Genomic DNA, 17,563 nt, shown 5'->3' on the forward strand with positions numbered 1-17,563 from the left:
CAACTGTCATCCGGCATCGAATGTTGATTTAATTCTTTTCTAATTTCAGTTCGCGTTTTTTGGTTAGTTCGTGCCTGGTACGCTTGCAAATTCCGTGTGATATCTGGTTTTCGGATAAAAAATCCGATTCTGCTTCACGTTAAGATAAGCTTAGCCGTTTCTGAACACCCCGTCACTTTAACGTTTGTGCTCGTTTTGTGCAGAGTGAGTGAAAGTGCCGTTTCAACAGAGCATCTTTGCGAAATGTACACACAACACGATGCCTACCCCAACGCCATCAGGTGTGTTTTGAAGTGGCAGTGAAGCAGATCGACCCCACACGGACGCACAAGGAAAGCCGCCCGCAAACGAAGCACCAGCTGCAGCAGTCCAGCAAATGTTGGTGGTTCAAGCGTGAAAACCGTTTACCCCTTAGCCAGTTAAGCAAACGGCTGGAGCGTAGTGGAATGAAGATTTGCTAACGCGAAAACAACAATTTCGCAAACGCAATCGGAGTGTACAACAAAGTGAACAACGAACGTTCTTCAACGTAGCTCCTGCCACACACGCGAGTGTGTGTATGCGTATCGGCAAGAACGAACCGTGAGTCCAAAGGCACACTTTCCTTGAACCGTACGCAAAAAGCAAACGGGTGCGAACGAATCGAATCGCGAAGAAAATCCCGCTGACCTACAAACGGAAAACAACAGTAGGTCTTGTGGAGCTGCTGCTTGTTGACCGGTTCGGTTTCACCTTCAGCAGCGCTGCTAGTGAACGACGTTGCTCCTGCACAGAATTCTGAGTTGTTGTGAGCAAAGTGCAATTCGTTTTTTCGTACTATTTCAAGCTACAACCCGTACGAACCGCGAACGTAGCTGTCGCGTGACATCATCGATAGTGATTCGACGCGAAAATAAACATTCGCTCACCCCACAAACCCCAAGGTTAAAAGTGTGTCCAGTTGATAGATTTGTCTGCTGCAAAGGTACTACAATGGGTCAACGCTAAATTTCTGGCGGACAGTGAAAAAGGAACCGCTTCTTAGTACTTTACAGTAGCCATCATCGCGAAACCATCAACAACCGATTCTTCAAAGCCTACTGAGCGCTCTACATCTGTACAAGTGAAAAGCAAAAGCACAGCTCGCATCTCTCGGTGGATTATGAGTGCGAGTCGATTTCCAAAGTTCCTCAAACCGGGTAAGCATTGCCTCCTCCGCCGTACGCGGCCATTGAACGATGGTACCCGATAGTGGGGTGTTGTTGCTGCTGTTGCTTTCAACATATGGTAATAATTAGCGCACGCCTTCCATCATCGGGGTTTTCTAGCGTTTCGTTCTCCCATTCGCACGTTCGCGTGAAAAGCTAATTGAGTTTGCTTGCCTCTAGGAAGCGCTAAGTATTTCCACCACCAGCACCAGCTGCGGCATAGCAATTTTCAACTGATAGTCTGTCTGATAGTCGTTGCCCCCCGACTGCATCTTGAGAGAGCGAATAATCACTATTGGGGCAAGAATTGGCAAAAATCCTTCGAGCGATCTTGGCCAGTGTTTTGTGAAATAACCTTTTTTGTGGATACATTCTAGGTAACGTGAGAAGAAATTTTCCCACCGGCCACATCACCGATCGGCTAAAGGACAAAGGGTCATTGACTTTGTCTGCGGTTGGCATGGCATGGCGATCACGCATTGCGAACGAGCTCACATGTGCAAAGTGTGCTGCTGGCACCTGGATGGCCACTTTGGACAGAGAACAAGTCTGAATGGTGCGGAATATTAATGAGATATTCTTCTCACGAGGCGTGCTCACGATGAAGCATCGTACGATCACGACCCAAACCGTCTACCAAGCACATACAGTGGATTCCAGCTGAAATGGGACCGCTGCAAATTAAAAGATTCTTTATTGTTTTTTAAATGATTGTGTGAGACGGCAGGCAGCATTCTGTATGGCGCCTCACCTAATCGATTTGTTTTATTTCCGAATACTTTACGCATTTTTATTGTTTAAACATTTAAATAAATCAATATTAATTAGTTGTATTTGCCATTATAGTGAATGAATTCACAATTCCGCCTGAGTCTTAATTAAGAGAGAGAGAATAGATTAAGAGAAAGCCTGTATTAGTTCAAAATTTTGACGAGATTGTTAAGCCGATTAATCGACTACTATTTACCAGCTCCATTGTGCTATTGCATGGACTTATTTTTTCCTTGGCACAACAACACCTTGAAAGATCTCGGTCTGCATTTCTGGCTTTCTGTGACTTGATTTTACCCTAACAAAATTGTCAGCCCTGCGTCCGGGGAGACGATCTAGGATGGGATTTGAACCCTGGTCCTGAAATAATTATAACATAATAACCAGGAATGGCATTGATGTGCAAAAATTCGTTTAATATATTGATATTTAGTGTTCCAACACTCTCAAAAACAAATGACTTCCTTCGCCTTAAGGCTCTTTTGAGACATTAGGGAGTTTGATTGCCTGTCCATATCCATAGGATGATTGAAAAACGTCCTCCAACTCATGTTTATAAAAAAAAAACTCTATAGGTCCCAGCTAAAGGGATTTATGAGCCTTGAGAAGATCTTCTATCAACAACAAGCTCATCATCAGAGATTATTTGCATGATCGTCAACAGCAGATCATTCTAAGTGATTGTCTACTATAGCTTATGCAGAAGATTTTCACAACTGTTCCTTGTCTTGTTCAGAATGTTCTACATGGGTGTTCTGACCCCTGAGGTGCGGAACGATAAAGCTCTCACAAACAGGTCGGGTGACCGAGACCAATAGGATGTTCGGGAAGTGTTTAGGTAATCAGGAAGAGGCTCTGAATCTTCAGTTTCTTAGCTCAGAGAAAACGCTCATAGTACGAAAAAACTCATTCAACACAATGTCTCTACTCTATACTGTCCATTGCATGCTCTGTAGCTCAACTGATAATGCTAAGGTCTTTGGATGAAGGAATTGATAGAAAACACGTTGGACATTTTCAACGATCTTTGGAACACACTGAACACTGAACTATCGCACAATCTTTAAAATCAGTCCATTTTGTTAATACATTTGAACTGCGCTTAAGGCAATGAATCTTGCTTTTTCAATTCTAAAATAAAAAAATCTGTAACTCATTCTTCGCCCAGTTATCTAACCTCGACGTTGATGAGTTTGCACAAAAACGAACGCTTGGATAAAAAAAGAGTCGCGCTGATAAGCGGCTGGCCACAGGGCTCTCTTCAGTGCAACCTCAAATTCCACGCGTCATTCCCCAAGCAATCGATTAATCCTTCAGCAGGTATTTTTGATTTTGGTGCCGACTTATCAAACTTTAAACACACACGCCTCATTCTCGCTTTTTTTTTTGTCGTGGATAAAGGTAACACAAGGCGCTGTTCATGCTTTCTAGCGTGCCCGGATGCGGTACACCGTACCACCAGGCATCGTGGCATTGTCCGTTGAACTTTGCGATACGAGTAGTGTATTGGCCAATCGTGCCATCCGCTTATCAGCATTATCACACAGAGCAGAGCAAAAAATGCGTGACGGGGCGAGAGACTGTGATGCGTGAAAGGGCCCGCTAGCTATTTCGCGGATCGTCGTGCGCGCCGACATACACAACTACCTCGCTCGAAACCGCGCGCTGGTGATTGTGTCGGGTAGTACCTCGTCGCGCGAGCTCCACGTTCTAGCGGACACGGGCATTATTGTAATTGAATTTGTTTTGCGCGGTTCGCATGTTCCGATCAGTGATACGCGCGCGTTAGGTGGTAGACATAACTGATTCGCTATCCGCGTTAGTTGGTGGGTTTGTCCAAAAACAAAATGTTTCGAGCATGATCATTCTTATCTTATATCGCAGCTGGCTAATATGCTTTCTCGATTTTCCGCTCTCTATTTCCATGCACGTTTAACCTGGTTCCGGCTGGTCATGATGCCACACAGATGACGAATCGTTTGCATCGGAACGCGACGCGGCACCAGCGGATGATCACGTAACGTCGTTCGTCTTCAACGCCCACCAGTCGCTTAATCTTGCAGCGCAGCGCGAACGTCTGCCGATACGCCAGTACCGTGACCAGATTCTGTACTGTCTCGAGCACTATCAAACGCTCGTGCTGGTCGGCGAAACCGGATCCGGCAAAAGCACACAAGTACCGCAGGTAAGCGCACTTATTCGCGGGCCACCGGCGGCGACACGTAAACAAAGCCAAATAGAGTAGAGCAGATCGCGGCGCGATCGGCCGACGGCGGGACAGTACATGAACAGATACCCCTTCAGTGTGTATTTGTGAGAGCAACCCCTCTTACCAATAAGGGGGTTCCAGAGTGCTTTGATAACGAATGAATCACCTACTGGAAGATAAGCAAATATTGTGTGCAGCAGCACCGAACATTTTCCGTTGATCGTTGTTTAAAAGAGCGGAAGATGTTTCCCGTTTTCCTTTGTCACAAACGTACGTCAATTGTCTTATCACATTTCCCGTACGGAGTGGCCACACTCCCTGGTTGAAATAGGCCCCACTCCAATGGGGCCCGGAAACCAAGCTTCCCTCCGCGACTAAGGTCAGAATGTTTGACGCGATGTTGATTTGCAAACTCAAACCACGAACCCATCCAATTGAGCGCGATAATTTGCTTCGTTTGCCGCGCGCGCTATTCCCGCCTTCCGGTTGTTTCCAACGGTGCTTGTGCCTTTTGAAAACAATCACACTTAATTTTGTATAGCGTGCTGGGCACGTTTAACTACGAGGGATTTGAAATGACCGAATCTTCTTCGAAAAGGGAAGGCAATTTCAAGACTTGCGTTGCAAATTAGCGTCTCACGTGGTCATATGCGTCGCGTGTCCATGCCATATTTGTTCGGTTCGGCTTTAAATTGGCAGATAAACCCGTTGGAATCAGATAATTACACTCTGTCAGGCCTTTTGTTTGACGGCATGCTGATATGGGTTGTGCAGTTATGCAGATCAGCTTATGAGATTTTTTAAATTAAAAGTTCATTTTTATTCTCAATTTTTTGCACATCACTGTTTTGTGTTGGTTATGTGCGCCCTTGTGGTTGATAATCAAGAAAATCTTATGAAAAATGAGAGAAAACCGGTAAAGAATCGAGAAATAAATGTGAGAGAAATGGGATAGTATCGAGTGAAAAAAAACAGGGAATCAACAGCGAAATGAGAGAGAATCGAGAGAATATTGAGAGAATCGAAACAGAAAAGAAAGAGAATCGAGATATAAATGAAAGAAAATCTTAAGTGCATCGGGAGAGAAATGAGAGAGAATCGTTAGATACTTGAGAAGAATCGACAACAAAATGAGACAGAATCGAGAGAGAAATGAGAGAGCTTTGAGAGAGAAATGAAAGAACATCGAGAGAAAAATTAGAGAAAATCGAGCTAGACATGCGAGAGAATCGAGAGAACAATGAGAGAAAACCAAGAGCAAATCGAGAGAGAAATGAGAGTAAAATGCTTCTCTTACTTTTCTCGTGATTTTTTCTCATTCCTCTTTCGATTCTCTTTAATTTCTATCTCGATTTTTTCTAATTTTTCTCTCAATGCTCTCTCATTTCTCTCTCGATTCTCTCTCATTTCTCTCTCGATTCTCTCCATTTTCTCTCTCTATTCTCTCTCATTTATCTCTCGATTCTCTTTTAACTATTTCTATTCTCTCTCTTTTCTATCTTGATTCTCTAAAGAGGCTCTCTTATTTCTCTCCCGATGCTCTTACGATTTCTCTCATTTCTCTCTCTCTCTCTTTTATCTTTCGTTTTTCACTCATTTCTCTCTCGATTGTTTCTCTCATTTTTTTTTCTTGGCACTACAACCTCGAGAGGTCTTGGACTGCCATTTCTGGTTACCTGTAACTTAATTTTACACTTAGGAAAGTAATAAGCCTTACATACGGGGAGGCGCGGTCTGGATGGGATTTGAACCCCGGCCCTGTCGTGTGAAGACCGGCGCCGTTGTCGCCTCTGCCACCGGACCGCCCCTCTTTCTCTCATTACCCTTTCTTATTTCTGTCCCATCTGTCTCTCATTTTTCTCTTATTCTTCTCTCGATTCTCTCTTATTTTGCCTAATTTTTCTCTTGTAAGCAAAAAAAAACCGACCAAACAACTTATTTTGCTTGACCGATTCAGTCTTCTTTCGCAATGCAAATGGCAATGTAAAATTCAGTGAAGCCATGCACTTTACGATAACTGATTGGATGATTCAGAAGACTTCAAAAATCGACTTTTTGTTTACTTTTCATATTTTATTAGCTTGAAGAAGCGACAAAAATGCGTATTTTCTCAATATTTCTTAGAGGAATGTCAGCGTTGGAATGTATATTAATCTCGAACTAATGATAAACAAACAAAATGGCTCCTTCGGTACACCTAACCCACTCGTGTCCGGGGTTGAAAAACAGATACACGCGATACTAAATCATTCATCTATCCTATCATAACGAAAGGAATGTGTCTAACATCGTAAAATGGGCACTAATGAGGCCGGCTACCTATTTTTAGAAACCGTTTGGCAACCATCCGTCAGTGCCTCTGTTTGATCCATCCACCTATCGGCCACCGCCAAAAAATTCTATTCGCTTTTTATCCGGTTGGCTTTATCCGATTCATTCATCCCTTTCGCTCCGGGAACAGCGTGGCAATGGTGGAAAACGTGTAGGCCACGCGTAATTGTGGCACCTTAGAAAGGGTGGCCATCCCTGTGGCGTGTGTGTGTGTGAGGTTGGTCTATCGGGCAGGATCTAAACTATTTATGGTGGTACTATCAACAGTTTATGACGCCAGCGAGCCATCCTGACAGGGAGGGGGAGAAACGCTAGGATACAGCAGGCATCAACAAACCCCGAATTAACCTCGCTACACCGAAGAACTACGCCATTCGGATATTTTTGTGTGTCACACGGGGTGGGCTTTGGTGTGCAATATTTATGAGCAAAATCGGAAGGATATTTCGTTGCGGTGTGACATCGATGTGCTTTTTGTTTCTCGTCGTTCACTATCCCGTTTGCTCTCTTTCTCTCCCTTCCGAACACTCTTGACACACATCGGTAGACCCTAGTAAACTTTTAGAGCCTACCGATGGAATGTGAATATTGGATCGGTGCCATACACAGCTTAACGCTCGTTTGGTTTATGCCTCCGGTTTTTTTTTTTGGTTTTATTTCTTCGATTTGATCTAATTCATATGCATGCGAATATTGAGGAATGACGCCATTTTAAGGGTACGAACATAAGGATCGGTTTTCAACAATCGAGCCCCACCTCCCCCCGAGTACCGGTGAAAGCTCTTGTTGATTTTGAACGGGGTCGAGGATAAACGTTTAGCTTCGTTTACCTTTGCCAAAACTTAGCCTCGCTTAAGGTGGTATTACACGAGCTGCATCCTTCAGTCGGCAATCAAGCGACCGGACACGGATACCGTGGATGGAAAACATTGAATGGCTTTATACGTGATTTGACAATTCAAAGCAAAAAAAAAACAAGATTGTTGACGATGTTTCTTTGCGGAGAAGTATTTGATGTGACATTTAATTTGTTCGATCCTTGCTGCCTGGCATAGAGTGGGACTTGCAAAAAAAGCTCAAGTGAACAAGCGCGTTTTTGCTGTTAGTTTAAAAAAAATTGTTGCAATAGTTAAAAGGAAACTTTGTGATGACTCCGTTCTGATAAGATAGATTTTTATGTGCATTAATTCTTCTCCTAAAATAACCTCAAGAAACCTAAAGGGTTTCTTCCTACAATCTTAAGAAGTCTTTGACTGCCTCAACTGGCTTCCTTGTAATTTAGTTTACATGTAGCTGGTTAGTAGGTCTGGGGCGGTCCGGTGACCGAGGCGATAACGGCTCCATACGGCAGGACTGGCGTACCATTCCCATTCAGAGCGCCTCTTCGTACTAACTTGCTGATTAACTTGCTACGGATAAAATGAAGTCACATAAAGTCAGCATGCCGAGACCTCTCTTGCCTCGAGCTGGAGAGTCAGTGTTACATATAGGGAGACGGTTCAGACGGGATTCGATGTCCGATCCCGTCGTGTAAAGACCCTATAAACAAGTTGTTATAATGTTAACTTCTTTTGATGATAAGAAAACCTTTAACTTTTCACTATCTTTTCATTTTTTAGTGTAATACTATTCTAACTTCTTCAGGATAATTTCTGGGGTCAAAAATTTGAGGATCTTCAAGGATCTATTCATGAGGAATGTTTCATGATCTTCCCTATCGATTATTCCTGGCTTAGGTTAATTTTATTCTACGGTAGCTCCAAAAGGCAGTAATATGAGCTGATCAGATTACCTTAGGTCTAACAAGACAGAAAAAAATGATACCGATCTGCTGGTGTAAACATCGGCTCCGCTGCAAACCTTGCAGTCATCTCAAGGTACCTTTAGCAGCCATAGACTCTTTGGAAGAGTTTGCATTTCTTTTCTTTCGTTATTCGTTCAGGCGGGGCAAAATTTTGTTGAACACATTAAGAACATGGGTTAAACAAAGACCATGCAACATGATAGTGCTATAAACACTAAACCAGCCAACGTGCACCCACGGCGATTCGCCTGTTTGGACACGAAAGTTTACTTTTCTTTGTAGCTATTGCGTGTGGCAATCAGTGAAAGTGCTTATCGTGATCTTTTTCGCACAATCTCTAAAAACTCGTCTATTGGTAAGAGTTTTAGCAAATGTAACAATTTCATAAAACCATAAAAAATTTAAATAAGTTGGTACAATTTTATTGTAATACATTTTCTTTAAAAAACTCTCACTAATCCATGACTTCATCCCTTAAACGTGGAAGTACCGGAATCTTTTTTTTCTGCTCCGTTAAGCAATTTATTTCTATTTCTGTGTTCCGTTTTTGCTCAATAGATCGGAAACCGCACATACCCGTGTTTGGGGGGGCGGATGGGGGCAGAAAATCCGTTCTCATTCTCCGTCCATGTTTCACTCGCTTTCTGCATTATTCATGCAAAACCCATTCCCGTAGGAAATGGGAACCGTGGAACGATTGAATGGGAACGTGGAACAAGTCATAGTAATGTCAGCAAAACGGGCAGTACCTCTTATTTTCCTGTTTTGCATTCGTCCTCCATAGTCGTACACACGTTTGTGGCGATGATTGCATTTGGGGGCAGCAAAGTCCCTGCGCTTACCTACCTTCGACCCCATCGAACCAGAGTTAACTCGTTCGAAAGCATTGGCACTTTAGTGATATTACCTTGATAATGTGACATTTCTCACTCGCGGCACTCGGGCTGAGGGGGGGGGGGTATGGAGCACCATACAATTGTGTCACCGATTTTCCTTCCTTCCGTTTTGTCGTTGCATATTGCTGCGGTGGGCGTCTACCACAGCTAGCCGACCGACAGTACAATTTGTGCATCGCGATACGGACCGATGTCAAGGACTCGCCCGGTGGGCTGTTAAAGGATCAACTCTATTCGCGGGAACACACATTCCGAATGACGCCATCGAATGGTCCCTCGAAGGGTTGGACAGTTCCACCTTTTTTTTTTTGGGTTCGTATTCCTGTCCACAGAATGTCTCACTTATGCAAATTGCATTTCCATCGTTCGTGACTTTCGGTTTCGAATGGCGCGCGCGGCAGTCAGTTTTTCCTCTCTCAATTGCCCCCGGAAGTGATGGTGGATCGCATAATGCTGTCGGGTCGGGGTCGCCCTGGGGCTGGGGATGTGCTCTGGACGTGCTGTGGTGCAGTGGGCATTGAATGATGAATTATAGATTGAGCAGTCTTTTGTTTTTGAAGAGTAAATTTTACAGATTCCAATCAGTGCCGCGGTCTCTGGGTGTTTGTCAAGCTTTGACTGAGTTGTGTTGAAAGCAGTGTGGAAAATCAACGGCATACGATGGGCTAGGAATGGAAACTATCATCATAGCCCTGAATATCTTTCAGCTGTACCTAGCGATTAATCGCACTTGGAAAATGGAGTTTTGGAGTCCTTGGTTTGTTCGATTTTAACTCTGCCAAGTGAGTTTTATGTTCTCGGTGGGACTAAAGCTATGTTATATACTATGAGCCATCTATTCAGACGTTGGTTGAGAATTGTAAGGAGCTTAGGTATTATTAAGTCCTTGAACATTACGTTTTACAAGCTTGCGTTTCCTTGATGCCGCCAGGTTTTCTTATTGCAAAGATGGGTTTGCCTTTTGGGAAGGGACCCGATAAATATTAAGTATTAGGATCTAGATACTTTTGGGGTCTTTTATCTCGAAAAAAAAAATGCTCTGCAAGTCTTCCTTATTATACAACAGACATTCACAATTTAATATATTTATCATGCAAGCAAATATAAGAAAAAATGTTGCACAGTTCCATGCTGGCTTTCGTCACTATGATCTCACGAATATTAAACGCTACGACTAAAGTTGATTGGTTCCCGGTCTTCCCATCTCTATTACCAGCATTCTGCATTTTGAACTGCAAAACTTTTCGTCGTGAAAGGAATTCTACGCCTAGCAGTCCTATTGAACGCAATGACGATGGAGTCCGCACACTCAGCACATTTGCATCCCTTGACAGGGCTCATTTGCTTTCGCCTTTTCCCTCCCCGCCACAACACTACTGCCTCCCAATCCCCCCCCTCGGAAGGAATAATGAAGGATACATCCCCCGGAGCATTTCATTTATTCCCGTTTCTCTGTTTCGTTTCAGTTCGTCGCTGTGTGGGGTAGCACTGCTTGAAAAGGGCGCAACGAACCTTTGGATATCCTCTCCCCACGCCAAGCACGCACGTGTACACGCGCGGGTCGGAAGGACGTATATCGTACAAGTGAGCGCGCGAACCGACCGCCAGCGACCGAACGAACGAACGGAGTAGTAGTTGTAGTAGTAGTAGTAGTAGTGTTAGTGGTGGTAGTAGTAGTCCCCATCCTAGAAACGTGCCCGGTGTCCTAGCGCGCCTCAGTGTTGGCGGTCAGCAGCGGCAGTATTGCAGTTGGTCTTTCGTTGTCGATCGTGTCGGACATCTGGTGTGTGTTCTTCTTCCAAGAAGAGAAAACACGGAAACCTTAATTAAGTGCTAGTGAACCTGTGTTAAGAACTGTTATTATTGACGCTCGTTTATATATCGAGGCGGAAAGGGAGGGAGGACGCGTTATATACTTCAAATACATCTGTTAGGAAAGTGTACCTAGTTGTTAACAAGTGAAAGGAATCATCATGGTGGGTCCGAGCTCGCAGGTCAGCAAAATATTGCTGTCGCTGCTGTTTCTGCTGGTAGCGTTCTTCGCCTGGATGGATGTGAACCTGTACATCCGCATCCAGGACTACCCGATCCGGGACACCGATCCGTTCCTGATGGCCGCCAACAGTACGCTGCTGAAGCCCGTGCCAGGTGGTAGCCATGCAAGCACGGTCACATCGCCCATCCTCGCTCCATCGTCCTCGATGCCGCTACAGCTGAACAAACACATCGTGCGGTATGAAGATGTAGCCTGGGTAAACTGTGACCTTAATCCACTGTGTGACGTGACGGTGAAGGCGATGATGCTGGACCACACGAACCACTATCTGTTCGCACCGATCGCAACGATCGTCGATAATGTGGCCGGCTTTTCCAAGGGCGATCTCGTCACGCCCAACATGATCTCCTTTTTCCACGTGTTTGTGGCGATAGCGGCCGGCAGGATGATAGCGTCGGACTCGCTGGGATATCGGCGTATCGGTGTCGTTCTGTTCCAGTTCCGTACCTTCCTGGACGATCTGGACGGTCATGTAGCGCGCGCCAAGAAACACATCCGTGGCGAACGTTCGGATATCGGGTCCGCTGGGTACTACATCGACGGCATCTGTGACGGGCTCGGCTGCATAGCGCTGATGATCGGTGTGTTTGTGTTTTTGAAAAATAATCCACCCCGGCGCGGTTACACCCAGCTCCAATCCATCATCCCGGTGTCGGAATCGAAATCTTCCGAATCGGGTGTCATTTATAAGGTAAAGGTAACGACGAAGAAAGTCGCCCGGAAGGTGCTGTGCTACACCGGCATGCTGTTGCTCAGCTCGACGGGATGGAATCGATATATCGCCATCTATCAGGATATGCTCGAGCGGGAAAATGTGACGCCCGCCCAGTACCTGCACCAGGAGTCGGTGTTCCGGTCGACCGGGTTCTTCTTCATTGCCTGGCTGTGGCGTATCTTTAACGTGCACGCGTTGCTCCACTTTCTGCTGCTAAGCATCTTCTGTGATAAGCTGTGGGAGTACCTGCGGATGATCCAGTACACCGGGTACGTGGCGCTGCTGCTGATCATCAGCTTTGCCGAGATGCATCTGCTCGGTGTGCAGACGTTTATCTACAAATCGCTCACCGCGAACAATACGTCCTTGTGATTGGGCTAAAAAAGCACAACAGTGTGTGTGTGGTGTGGTGTGGTGGAGTGACATATCCCCGCGTACTGCTCCGTCCCGCCGGTTATCAGCACATTCGTGGAATGAATGAAGACAACACAAACATGCCATCAAAATGGCGGACCCGATCCTACCTTTCTATCCTCCTTGGGTTTCTTCGTTCGGGACCTTATCATCACAGCCGTTTGTCCGCTCTGTCGTGTTTTCCTGTATTATTGTGCATTATTGTTAGAAACCTGGCCTCTTTTAACTGCCGGAACGTACCCGGAACTATTACGCGTAAAGTCCTAAAGCCTTATAGCAGGGGAACCCTCGAACATAGTACGAGTCGGTTACGGCAATCAGCTGCTGCAGTGTAGAGCATTACGGTATTTGTTTAGAGAAGAGATCGTTGTATATCTATTATGTATGTTGGTGTAGTGATAAGGGTGGGCTACTCTATTAGAGGCGCGTGCTAGACGAAACAGAAAACAACAGTGAGAAGAGAACCAGCCTTCATTATTCTTACGATCCTTTATATCTATCTATTCTATAGTACGTTTAGCTGTATTTTTAATATACCACAAACATGTTTTCTACTTCAATGTACAGTGTTCTAGGACGTCAGGAGATTAGCAGAGGTGGTCAAGTCTTTATCTGAAGGAACCGTTTCGATCCATACTGCGTTTGTACAGAGATTAGCGATCCATCCTTAAAAAAAAACACATCCTTCCCCGCGAACTTAGCGAAGAGGTTATATTTGTACTCTTGTATCTGTTTCCTTTTTGAACAAACAAACAAACAAAATGCGCCTGCGGGTGTTGTGGAATATATTTATAAAGGCAGAGGGTTTATTCCTGTTTTTCTTAACGTTTGTGTAAGTAATGTGACTCCGTCTCCCCCCCGGAGAAAGCGGGACGCGCGATAATTGTGTGCTTTTCACCACGTGCACTAAGGCCACATTCAATAATGCAGCCCCACTACACCACTACTTAGCCGAAACTGCGTGCGTGACTGTGTGTGTGTGTGTGTGATGTACATTAACGTGTAGCGTGTACTAATCAACAACATCATAAATAAGTTCCCGGGTTTTCCCTCATCCATCGTAATAATCCTGAATTGCTGCTGCAGAGTTGGACATTAAGTGCTATTTGTCACCGTCGGCGGCCCTCGCCGTAGTCGCGGGGACATCAAATCTTAACCTTCAATAACGACTAAACGGAGTGAGATGTATGTATGTGTGTGTGGTGTTAGTTTTTGTGAAGTGTCATTTTGCGTTCTTGCCACAGGAAGTACATTTAAAGTCGGCACCAGAAACAAAGATATATATCCAACAGATAAATAGAGAGAGAGAGAGCGCGAGATGGTGGTTTATTTATATGAATATATACAGACACATATATATATATATATATATTAGATCGTTGATTGTGTGCGTGCGTGCTGTTGTAGCAGGATTGGAACTGTGAATGCCTAATCATTATCCATTTGGAAAAGCAACTCACAATAATAAAGATTAACAAGAATGTCCAGCTGTTTGTAAGCGTTTTGGTGTTGCTATTATTTAATTTTGAAAGGGATAAGAATTGAGAAACTGTAAGGAGTTTAGAACCACGAAAAAATTCTGTCAGACGAACTAATGTTTGATTTAAGAGATGGGACCAGCAAGCCATTAACGACTATGAGTCAGCAGTACTCCAACGGGACCAACATCAGCAGAGGTAATTAGAATCTGGTATTCTGGTATCTGATAAGCGTTACTGGTATTCAGGCATCTGGGTTGACTTATAGATCATGATGTTCAATGGGTCGAAGATCCTTCTTCGAGTCCTTTTTAGACTTAACTAGAGATTCAGGAAGTTAAGGAGGAACGATACAGCTCAGGGTTTCTGATGGTCCCTTGAAGTTTCTATCTTCGATATTTTTCATCTATCCTCACCTGCCATGATGTTGGCCATAGCCTATTTTCTACTCTTTCATCCAGAATGGCTTATTGAGCTGGTGGGACCAGCCATACATTGTTTACTGTGAGCTTCTCACAAACCGATATAAACACACAAGTCCCTAAGTATGGCAACCGGTTTCATTCGAGTTCTCTTACCTTCCAAAGGAGATAATCAGGCAATCGAGCCCTCTATTTGGCTTTTGTGAACGTTTCGTACCACTTATTTCCTTCATTTTTCAATTCATCGCTCATCTTCCTTCTTCCAGTACCTGTACGAGTTCGGATGGCATACGAAGGGATTGATCGGCATTACCGAACCCCGCCGCATATCGGCCATCACGCTCGCGGACCGTGTCGCGACCGAGCGGGGCGAACTGTGTGGCGAAACGGTCGGCGTCTCGATTCGCTTCATCTCCAAGTGTGATCCCGAGCAGACGAAAATCAAATACATGACCGAGGGCATACTGTTGCGCGAAATGTTGGCCGATCCGCTGCTCACGCAGTACGCCGTCATCATGGTGGATGAAGCGCACGAACGCAACACGCTAACCGATACCGCGCTGGGACTGTTGAAAAAGATTGCCCGCAAGCGTACGAATCTGAAGATCATCATCTCTTCGGCCACCGTTGATGCGGAATTGTTTCGAGATTTCTTTAACCTGAAACCGAAAAAGGATGGCAAAGATACGGCCATCATACTGACGGTGGAGGGTCGCATGTATCCGCAGGACATTTTTTATCTCCAGGAACCGTGTCCGGATTATGTGAAGGAAACGGTTAACACGGTGATGAAGATACATCGTACCGAGCCGAAGGGTGATGTGTTGGCGTTTCTTACCGGGCAGGAGGAGGTACTGAGGGCGGTGGAACTGCTGAAGGAGCATCAGGAGATGGGTGGCAAGGAGGACATGCAGATTCTGCCGATGTACGGTACGCTGCCGAATGCGGACCAGCTGAAGGTGTTCTTTACCGCTCCGAAGGGCGTCCGGAAGGTAGTGCTGGCGACGAACATTGCAGAGACGTCCGTTACCATCCCGGGAATCGTTTATGGTAAGCCACTTTCTTATCAAATCGTAATCCTTTTCTAACTATGAACACTTGTCTTCTTCCAGTAATCGATTGTGGATTCGTCAAGCTGAAATGGTACTCGGCGGACAGCACCACGGACAGCCTGGTAGTAGTCCCGGTAAGCAAAGCGGCCGCCGAGCAGCGTGCTGGACGAGCCGGACGTATCCGCAGTGGCAAAGTCTACCGCCTGTACACCGAGGACGCGTGGGAAAAGCTTCCGGAACACACACCACCTGAAATGAGAAGGTCCGACCTGTGCAGCACGGTCCTCTTCCTGAAAGCACTCGGTATAGACAACATCCTGCGCTTTACCTTTCCTTCTGCACCACCGGCAAAGAATCTGCTCGCCTGCCTGGAAACACTCTACGCACTGGAAGCGCTCGACGCGGACGGCTCGCTTACTTCGCCGGTGGGATACTTTCTCGCCGAAATGTCCATACCACCGATGATGGCCAAGATGCTGTTTAAGGCGGGCGAGATGGGCTGCTCGGAGGAGATTCTCATCATCATCGCCATGCTGCAGGTGCAGTCCGTATTTTCCAAACCGGGCGGTGGACAGGCCGCCATAAGAGCGCGCATAGCCAAGCGTAACTTCGAAGTGGCCGAAGGTGATCTGATAACGCTGCTGAACGTGTACTGCGCCTTTGTGGAGGCTGGTCGAACGAAAGAATTTTGTGGCCGTAACTTTCTCATCTATCGCAATCTGAAGCGGGCGCACGAAATTAAAACTCAGCTGGCGGGGATGTTGGAGCGCGAGCTGAATGTGCCTCTTCTCTCGTGCCATGGAAATGTGGAAACTATATGCCGGTGTGTGGTGGCTGGATTTTTCCCGTACGCTGCTTACCTACATCATTCGGGCGTTTACCGGACGGTTCGGGGTAATACCGAGCTAAGCATCCATCCACTGTCCGCACTGTACACGGAGCAGCAACCGCAGTGGGTCGTCTTCTGCGAGCTGATACACACGACAAAGCTGTTCATGAAAGATTTGACCGTAATCCAGCAACAGTGGCTCACGGAAATAGCGCCGCACTACTACCACAAGGTGACCGTACGCGATCACAATTAAAAAATAGGCTAAAAATCTTAGAATAGATTGCATTTCCAACAAACTTTATTCTGCTCCAACCGTTATCGTCCGTACAATCTTCTGCAGCACTTCGGTGGTGGTACTGTCGGGCAGTTCCTTTACGCATGATTTCCCGGTTCCGGCTAGCTCACCAACGCGCGGATCGATTGGTAGCGTGCCGAGATGGGGTACCTTTGCCAGTTCCGCTAGCGAGTGGCCACCACCGGAAGAGAAAATGTTAGTACACTCCGAACAGTTGGGACACACGAACCCGCTCATATTCTCCACAATTCCTAGAATGTGTATGCCCGTCTTCTTGCAGAACGTCACCTCCTTGCGCACATCTTCCAGCGCCATCTCTTGCGGCGTCGTAACAATAATCGCACCATCTGTGTTGACCGTTTTCAAGCATTCCATTACGGTGATGTGCTCGTCGGATGTACCCGGCGGGGTGTCGATGATAAGATAATCCAGCTCGTCCCAGTTAACGTCCTCTAGAAATTGCTTTATCATGGCGGTTTTCTTCGGACCGCGCCAGATGACGGCATCGGAACGGTTCTTGAGCAGAAACCCGATCGACATGACGGCCAACTTTTTCTCGGCACTGGTGTAAACCGGGACCCATCCTTCATCGCACTGGTGTACGTCTTGATCTTCCAGCCCCAACAGAAAGGGTACGGATGGTCCGCACAGATCTATATCCAGAAGGCCAACCTACCAAGTGGAATAGGTGAAAGATGCACATCGACATGATACGGCTACGGTTTCCGGAACGCTGATAAGAAAGCAATGGCCGACCCTTGGTGGAACGTACCTTGTGATCCGCTTCCGCTAGCGTTAAGGCTAGTTGTGTACTGACGGTCGATTTTCCGACACCTCCCTTTCCGGAAAGAACTAAAATTATGTGCTTTACTTTATCCAACATGATGAAAGTGGGTTTTTATCCGGCGTAAGTTGCAAACACCAACAGCCGAACACCAAACACGCAATGGAATGTAAATATACACCAGTCAAACAGCTGATTTGACAGCCGCGATGACAGCCAAAGCGTTACGAAGCGTTACAGATTTGAAAAAGCGAATGTTTTCCGTTACATTTTGGAACGATCGTCACGCGTCCAGGTAAAAAATTGGTTCTTTTTAG

General features: G+C 45.8%; 3 protein-coding genes across 3 annotated transcripts; 2 read left to right on the plus strand and 1 right to left on the minus strand.

Annotated features, from left to right (window-relative positions):
- Window positions 1-52: 52 nt before the first annotated feature.
- On the plus strand, window positions 53-13,874 carry LOC118504095 (ceramide phosphoethanolamine synthase). The gene is made up of 3 exons (XM_036038177.1): window positions 53-1,178; window positions 3,926-4,143; window positions 10,665-13,874. The coding sequence occupies exon 3, from the start codon at window positions 11,172-11,174 to the stop codon at window positions 12,339-12,341; it is 1,170 nt and encodes a 389-aa protein (XP_035894070.1). The 5' UTR covers window positions 53-1,178; window positions 3,926-4,143; window positions 10,665-11,171; the 3' UTR covers window positions 12,342-13,874.
- On the plus strand, window positions 53-16,468 carry LOC118504063 (probable ATP-dependent RNA helicase DHX35). Its single transcript, XM_036038099.1, has 4 exons — window positions 53-1,178; window positions 3,926-4,143; window positions 14,550-15,333; window positions 15,396-16,468. Exons 1-4 carry the CDS (start codon window positions 1,142-1,144, stop codon window positions 16,418-16,420), a joined length of 2,064 nt encoding a protein of 687 aa, XP_035893992.1. The 5' UTR covers window positions 53-1,141; the 3' UTR covers window positions 16,421-16,468.
- LOC118504106 (cytosolic Fe-S cluster assembly factor NUBP2 homolog) lies at window positions 16,438-17,452 on the minus strand. Its single transcript, XM_036038193.1, has 2 exons — window positions 17,235-17,452; window positions 16,438-17,134 (listed from the first exon to the last, which is right to left on the minus strand). The coding sequence occupies exons 1-2, from the start codon at window positions 17,343-17,345 to the stop codon at window positions 16,466-16,468; spliced, it is 780 nt and encodes a 259-aa protein (XP_035894086.1). The 5' UTR covers window positions 17,346-17,452; the 3' UTR covers window positions 16,438-16,465.
- Between the last annotated feature and the right edge of the window lie 111 nt (window positions 17,453-17,563).

This window comes from Anopheles stephensi, chromosome 2, assembly GCF_013141755.1.
Source record: "Anopheles stephensi strain Indian chromosome 2, UCI_ANSTEP_V1.0, whole genome shotgun sequence".
Classification (NCBI taxonomy): Eukaryota; Metazoa; Arthropoda; class Insecta; order Diptera; family Culicidae; genus Anopheles; species Anopheles stephensi.